Source organism: Fibroporia radiculosa (genome assembly GCF_000313525.1).
Source record: "Fibroporia radiculosa TFFH 294 genomic supercontigs, scaffold1159, whole genome shotgun sequence".
In the NCBI taxonomy this organism is placed as follows: Eukaryota; Fungi; Basidiomycota; class Agaricomycetes; order Polyporales; family Fibroporiaceae; genus Fibroporia; species Fibroporia radiculosa.
In genome coordinates this window covers 1-7,979 of record NW_012133271.1, presented here as the reverse complement: position 1 = coordinate 7,979, position 7,979 = coordinate 1, and the positions used below count along the sequence as shown (strand labels likewise).

The 7,979-nt window shown below is 48.5% G+C and overlaps 2 protein-coding genes across 2 annotated transcripts; one reads left to right on the top strand and one right to left on the bottom strand.

Moving 5' to 3' along the window:
- Positions 1-2,107: 2,107 nt before the first annotated feature.
- FIBRA_02286 (uncharacterized protein) lies at positions 2,108-3,503 on the top strand (the record flags this gene model as incomplete). The annotated part of the gene is made up of 8 exons (XM_012324149.1): positions 2,108-2,317; positions 2,380-2,535; positions 2,598-2,676; positions 2,730-2,838; positions 2,901-2,920; positions 2,973-3,040; positions 3,095-3,135; positions 3,191-3,503. The coding sequence occupies 8 exons, from the start codon at positions 2,108-2,110 to the stop codon at positions 3,501-3,503; spliced, it is 996 nt and encodes a 331-aa protein (XP_012179539.1).
- A 1,548-nt stretch (positions 3,504-5,051) lies between these two features.
- FIBRA_02285 (uncharacterized protein) lies at positions 5,052-7,150 on the bottom strand (the record flags this gene model as incomplete). Its single annotated transcript, XM_012324148.1, has 5 exons — positions 5,052-5,669; positions 5,732-6,022; positions 6,083-6,378; positions 6,429-6,947; positions 7,126-7,150. 5 exons carry the CDS (start codon positions 7,148-7,150, stop codon positions 5,052-5,054), a joined length of 1,749 nt encoding a protein of 582 aa, XP_012179538.1.
- Positions 7,151-7,979: the final 829 nt, after the last annotated feature.

The following is a 7,979-nucleotide window of genomic DNA, read 5'->3' as shown; positions in this document are numbered from 1 at the left end:
TTCCCCCCCCCCCCCCCGAGGGTGTAAGCACCCTGCATACTGTACTCTGCAGCATTCTTCACACCTCTATCCCATACAGTCTTTACATTCTGGTGACGGCTCCCATGCCACTTCTACGAGATTTCCAAGCCGCCAGAAACACGAGATCACTGGTTTGCTTTGAATAATATTAGGACACTCACCATTGTTTCTGTCATGGTGACAGGAATAATGGTGAGTATCCTAATATTCCACTTCACCATCGCCTCCCGAACTTAGATCGATTCGACTTCGTTTCGAGTGAATGTACGATTGGAGCGTGGACTCTGAGATTTTGAAACAATGCACGCGTGCAGGTATGTACCACGGCCGAGATCAAGCGGACTCTATGGGATGTCCTCTACGTCGGCCCTATAGTGGTCGATTCAGTTGCTGTCCAGGATCTATTTCTCCTTAGCAGACTTATTGCAGATATTTTGTCCCATGCTGCGCTCTTGGCCATTTTATGGCGGAGCTTGTGTTACTTCTTGGCGGCCCTGCTTAGAATACATGGTCACAATGGGGCCCATTGAACTCGTACGGTAAGCTGGTCCCACCTCGTAGTATTGTTTGGTTAATACTTACCATACGCTCAGATTTTGTTCCGCTGACGCAAGTACTTAGATCTGGAAATGCAAATAGTGGTGACCTTGTGCCTGAATCGATACCGCAGCGGTTTATCCGATAGAAGTATTTGTCAAGTCATGCCATGCCAACCATATGCCATTGCAGTCACCACAACGTGTTCTAGGCGATCTGGGTAATCTGTATTGGCTACTAAAAACTCCTACTAGTGACTGTCATATACTGTAGCCCCTTGATGCTGTTGAATGGATCATCATATGGTACGACAAGGCCAATTCGACTTCTTCGACTAGTACTCACCCATGCGACTCGCTTCCACGGCCATAGATGTCGATTCGTGAGTTCTGAAAGGCTCTCTGGATCTCAATGCAATCGCTGACATACGAAGGATTAGTGAATTGCATTGACAGCCCGAAGCGTCATCTTGAGATAGAGAAGATGCTCCATACACATTTGTGCTAAGGGTTATGAAACGCTTTGATCCCAAGGCATGATGGCGCTCAATAAAGTACTAGTATCGACAAAGAGGCCGAGCGTTCATCATGTCGGCGTTGGCAGAAAGTTCGCTGACTGACGGCATGCGCGCGCGCATCGCAAAGGAGCCCTTGCAGTAGAGCGTACGGTGCCTCATTTGATATGCTCTCCGGCCACTATATCAAGAAACTCGCTTGCAATGCATCATGCTCGTTGATTCGCTTTGCCACCGCAAGCTCTTGAGGACAGGCTACAAAGCTACGTAGTACTTCTGTGACACGTATGTCTAGACGGCAGCGCATTAAGTGCTTTGTATCTACTAGAGGCTAGCTCTGGAGCTGTTCTCTTTTTATCGGTACTTTTCAGGGACAGGGACCATAACCTACCATGTCTCGAACGTTGTGTTTAGGTACGATGCCCGGCAGCTCGTAGCGCCTGGTTGCGACATTGCTGCGTGACGCCTTGCCCGCATGATCGTTCAACGTTCGGCGCCTAGCCACGCCACTGTATGGTAGTTCTCACACGGATCGCACAAGGACAGTCGTACATGCTTTCATTGTATTTATTGTCGCTGGTCTCGACACCTCCAGCGCTGAGCTCCATTGAGTCAAACAATTGACATGTTGCAGGCCAATGGTTTGATGAAACCATATACAAGTACGCCCGATGCTCCTTGCGTATTCGGTCCCGGATTTAACAGCATCAATTTCCCAGAGATGAGATTGATCTTTTCAACAATAAGGTATGATCAGTCCAGCATGGAAGATTTCGCTACCGGTCCCGTCCCCGTGCATTCAAATCCTTACCATAGCAATGCGTTTTTCAGGATTAAGCGATGAGCCTAGTGGCACTCCACCCTTCTTTGAGCTTCTGACAGCCCCGTGCGCTACCCATGTATATATACAGCTAACCATGATGGCGCCTCCCACCGACAACAGCCGACTTTACAAGTTCGTGACTCTGCTCGAGAGAGGATTCAGCAGCCCCAAGGCGCGCAGTGTCCAGTTTCCCTCCAGCTTCCTAGGCCACCATGAAGCAGGTCAACATCGTCGCCGCCAACATGGTAACGGTCGCCCTCGAGAGCTTGCTTTACGGAGTCTTCCTCATCCTCTCTGGGACTTACTTCTACCTCCATCATCAGCGTGTAACCAACGTTGCGCTCGCGGGGCCCTCTCGATCCCAGGCATACTTCAGTCTTGCTTTCCTTGGTGCACTCGGCGTGTCCATGACCGTCTCTGCGGTGAGCGATTGCCCCCAGTCTCAAGTCGATCAAGTCGATCGTTGAGGACGGATCACACACAGCATTGGATCCTCACCGTCACTCGTTTCTTTGATGCTTTTATAAACTTCGAGGGCGGAGCCGCTCCGACGCTGTTCTACTCAGATCTCGCGCAAACAACGGAGGTCATTAAGACTGCATTCCTCATCGCAACGATCGTCATGTCTGATTTGATGTTCGTGAGTAGCAGCAGTCTTGCTTGGATTCATGGAGTCCAGGACTCAAATCTTGGTTTCTCAAGGTATACCGTCTGTGGGTGGTCTGGGGCTACAATTATTACATTATCGTGCTCCCATCTTTAACGGTGCTGGGACTATGCGGTGAGTACACGTACTTCGTCGCAAAAAGTCATAAATTTTCAACATCTCGTCAGTGTCTGGAACTGGCATCGTATATGAGCTATCTCAGCTCTCTATTGGTAATACAGTATTTGTGAGCCAAGCGGCTCGCTGGATCACTGCGGATTATTCTTTTACTTTCGCGTATGTCACATTCGTCTTCCCTATTTGTTGTGATATTGCTGACCTCTTTGGCTCTTGAATAGCACAAACATTTACAGCTCTAGTAAGTTGTTCAAATACTGCTTGCTTATGAGCGTTTATTGAATCGGTTTCAGCGTTAATTGCGTGGCGAGTCTGGAGGGCTAGCCAAGCGTCCGGACCGTACGGTGGCGGTAACTTGAGAGTCAGTCATATTGTTAACACTGCTTGCGTTTCCCTCTCACTGATACTTAAACAGCGACTTCTCGTTACAGTCGTTGAGAGTGCCGGCCTTTACACGTGTGTGCTACTTTAGCACTGTCTTGTACGATCAATTCTGACGCCAATCACACAGGATTTATGTCGTTTTCTTTTTCGCCTTTTACGAAGCCACTTCAAACTTACAGTACACCTTCGTCGACACTCTATGTCAAATTGGAGGCATTGCATTTATGATGATCAACGTCCGCGTCGCGCTTGGTTGGGCACAGAAGGCAGGCGCGACAACGTCCGTCTCTGCACATAGCACTGCGTTCTCCCGTAGAAACGGCGAGAACTCATACATCATGCGCCCTGTTGCGGTCGACATCACGCGCATAGTGCACAAAGAGGATGACATGGGGCAACCTGTCAAACGTCTCTCGAGCGAGCTCAGCATGCCCGTCTGATTTTACTCGGCTGCGATGCGTACGAAATTAGCATGCTGCTTCTTCCCGGGTGACCTGCCTCTGCTGGGGCAACGGAAGTCGGATTTTTGGATCGCCATTCTACGACCTTTTTAGTCAACTCGCCAAAGAGAATACGCTACACGCTGGGATGTACCTTTCGATTCAACTCCTGGTTCTTGTATCCTAGTTTACCGAGACTAGGCGCATATTTCTGTGATATAACAACGTTCGTATTTTGAAGTAACTTTATATCACAAGTCGTCCTACACTCCTTTAACACGCCAGGCTACCCTTACATTATATCTAAGTTCCAGCGATCTAGAATGCAAAAAGTATGTACCACATTCATAATCTTGCACGGTTCTAGATGAAGTGTATTTGTCACTTCATGATAATTATGTTCGATTTCCTGGTAGGAAGAGTCTTGTTGGAAATGAGTTCAAAAAATCTACTTTAAATTTTTCGAAAAGTTGCATGTGTTCTCCGTGAACAGTGACTCGATCCAACGATTTTCGGATTTTTACTTCATGTATAAAGGCTGCGGAAGAGGGGTCATTTCATCTCCGGAGTCAGGACCCTACGCGGCAAAACGGTTTAATATGCGATATTGTATGGATCGGTACAGCGCGCCATTGACTACTCTTACCAAGGGGGATTAACTTGAATGAATAAGGCTCAGGGTTTCCTGTCACCTTTGCTCCCTGTTCAATCGGTTAGCATGAGACTCAAGGCAGACATCCCTCATCAGGAAAACATACCTTTTGCTTTTTTTGCGCTTTTTTTGTGCTTTTTATGCTTTTTTCACAAAAAAAGTAATGTTGTATATGTATTATAAAATTCATTTTAAGATGTACATAAAAACTCAAAAGCACAAAAAGCACAAAAAAGCAAAAAAGCAAAAGGTGTGTTTTCCTGACGTCTGGCCTTATTGCCAATACATACCATTGTATATATTGTGGCTCAAGTTTTGCTGATGGAATATCACTGGTATTAGCATTATCCCGCTTGAACTCGTGAGCACTCAGACATGAGCAATAGCTTGAGCAGTGGAGCACGTCTGATTGTGAAGGGTCACAAGGTCATCAGTTAAAACTTGAAGGTGGGAGAGCCGCTAGTATGGACAGAAAGCCGGTGATCGGGAGTGTGGCGGCTCAAAGACGGCCTGCGGTAGCATAGAACATAGTCTCAGCCAGACTGATCATGAGGCCAGGTCTGTACTATCACAATCATTTCTCTTATTTATATTTTGACCGCGCGTGTTTTGCGTTCTGTGGGACGAAAGCGACTTGGCAGAGATAGTCATCTGGCGTAGCCTTTTTCAAATTCTCGTTCTACGATTGAGCACTAGGAATACGTATGTCCCGGGGCAGTGGTTGCTATTGGATTGCCCAGTAGCATCAATGACTACAGAAACGCACAAAAATTATATATTCAGAGGAAGCTGGGGGGATACTGAAGAAAGCTGGTACACCACCAATACATACAAGCACATATCACAAAGCACGATAAGTGACCTTCGCCTAGCGCATCGCTGCCACATAGCCACGATTAATCTTGGGGCAGTGGGGGAGGTGCCTCAGGCTGAGGAGCAAAAACCAAGTTCAGCGGAGGCGTCGTCTGGCTGTCCTCTGATAGCAGCGTTGCGATTATACTGCGTCCAGCAAAGCTCCGCCCTGCAAGAGCTTTCAAAGCTTGGGCTGCGCTGTACGATTCTGTAAACTTCACGTAAACGCGGCCGACACCAGCCGCCTCGTCAATCCGCTGTGCAGTGATAGCGCTCTCATGACCGCCTTCGCCCCACTTCGCCTTGTCACGCTTGACTGGTCGCGGGATGCGCAGGTCCTCGACAAGACCGTACTTTGAGCACTCCTCTTTGACATCTTCGTATACGTCCGCATATTCCTGATCGTCTGTGAGGTCCTCCGGAACGACCATGTTGAGCATGAGCAAAATTCGTGCGTCTGTCCCTTCCACATCCCCCGCAGGGAGAATTGGTCGCGGGATCTCCACCTGATCATACAGACCAGGAATGGGCGGCTGGCCAGGTTTGGCACCAACAGACGCACGCTGGACGACGAGGAATTTGTCGCCCAACTCCATTCCGCTCAGTGATTGAATGGCAACATCTGTAACACCTGGGTCTACATATTCAAAGAATGCGAAGCCCTAGATAGACAGTAAATAAATATCAAATCCGTCATACAACCCTCTCTCATAGAGTAGCTTACCTTCGAGGGACCATTCCCGTTCTCGCGCACCAGGTTAAAAGCCTTCAAATCACCAAAACTCTTCAGTAGCTCCATGACTTGCTCCTCATTGAGATACGTCGGAAGACCGCCGACGAAAATTTTATTGATAGAATCAGGCACATTCGTGGAGACAACACCCGGCACATGCATGCTGGGCGCTATCGAATCCATACCACCATAATCCTTGGGGCGTCGGATCTTCAACGGACCATTGATGAAAATAATGCCGTCGAATGCCATGGCGGCAGTCGCATCCTCCGCGCTACGGAACTGTAGAAAACGATGTTTCATGTCCGTGTAAACTGATGTTTTGAAGAAAAAAAAACAAACCTCGACGAATGCATAATTTTTCTCGTAGTTGCATTGAACTGCGAGCACCGGATTACCGGGGCCACCTGTACCAATGCTCATTTCCTTCATCTTCGAATTGAAGAAGTCAGCAAGATTCTGTTCGTTAATATCCGGCGTGATGCTGCCAATGTATAGTCGCCTAGACTGCCTGGAAAGGTTGGGATTCCCGCCTATACCCATTCCAAAGCTTTGCACGGGCATTGGGGGCGGTAACCCCGGGATGGCTAAGATGGGCGGAATCTGCGTTCGGTTAGCACCTGGAAGATTGAACAAGCCTGTAGCGAATCTCGTTAGTAATGTTCCACTGAGCTGTCGTTTCTCATACCTGTTTGTTTCGCCTGCATCGCAGTATATTGTTCATAACCAGGAGCGTGTACATCCCAGCCACTCGCCTTCCTTTTCCTTTGTAACAAAGGTGTAGCGTCGGGAGGCGTGGGTGACCTCCTTTCTGGGGTGCCTAATCCATCGCGGTGCCTGCCTCTGCCTCTCCTATCGCCTCCTTCTCCTTCATCGCGTCGGCCACGGTAGCCTCCAGTAGGCCCCATCCCGGCTTCTTCAGGACCCCTGTGCTCCCGACGGCGATCATCATCGTGGCGAGTCCGTCGAGGGGCGTACTCGTCAAACTCCCCCCGTCCACCACGGCCAGCATGGCGATCTCTGTCCCCGTGGCGCTCACGATCTCTGTCCCTGGGTTCGCGGTCCCTCTCGCGATCACCGTGGCGGCGAGACTCGTACCGCTCCCTGTCCCTCTCGCGATCCCTGTCCCGGTCGCCTTCACGATGTCTACCATAGTCACGTTCGGTCCCATCATGACGCGAAGAGTGGTGGCGTTCGCCATAGCGGGCTGTTTAAATATAAAGAAAAGCTAGATGAGTACACGGCACACACGTGTGGACTGTTAGCAGGTCGTTCGTCATATAGGCACGGGCGGGTGGCGAGAACCAACAACGATGCAACGAGAGCTAGCTAGCTAAAAGGCGAGAAGCATAGCGGTACAGAAGCCAGGGATCGCTATTACTCACCATTTTTATCGGTTGCACTGGCCATCGTGCTGTCGTCCCTCCTTCGAGTTGTTGTGAGAGTTGAAATCTATCAAATTTCTATGCTTGTCCACAAAATTTGATAATTCGAAATGATATTAAGAGCAATAACCCCATATTAGGGTTGCTGTGCAGCTATTTCATTAATCAAGAAGCGCCGCGTATCGTGTCGCGCCAATGGCCATGCTCGTTGGCACCTCTCGGCCGAGCAGACCGTGGGAGTAGGGTCTGATGCATCTGAGCATTAATATTGATCATTTCTAGTGGCACACCACCTGGCAGACTTAAGACCATCTGTATACTGTAATTGTGATTATTAGCAGACTTATCAGTGTATTTTTGCACTCCTTAGTAATTATATTTTGAGTACATTTGATATCCAACTTGCAAGCATCTTGAGACTATCTCACATGTATCTCCAAGCTGTTACAACCTGAGAGCCTTCCAAGCCATTTCCTTGTAGCTTCCACTGTTTTTACTGGCTATACTGAACTTCTGTAAAATTCAACAAAGTGCAAAAATGCGAAGTGCACATGCAGTGCTACTGCCAATTCAGGAATAGTTCCAGACAGAACACCCATCCTGGATGGAATCAGATGTGATTTTTTCTTCCCTGAAGTGAGCTCACTTGATCAAGAGCCTGAAGGATTTTCGAAGAAAGCAAGTTCATATTCCGTTTTCTTTCTTCTGATTCGCCCACAAAAATCACGTCCGACACGGTCACGTGTTTTTATCCAAAACATGCGACGCGTCGAATAAAAGCAGGAAGTCGCTTCATATATTCCGTCTAATTGGCAGTGGTTTGGACTGTTGTCCAAGCGAGGCACTCAAGGGCA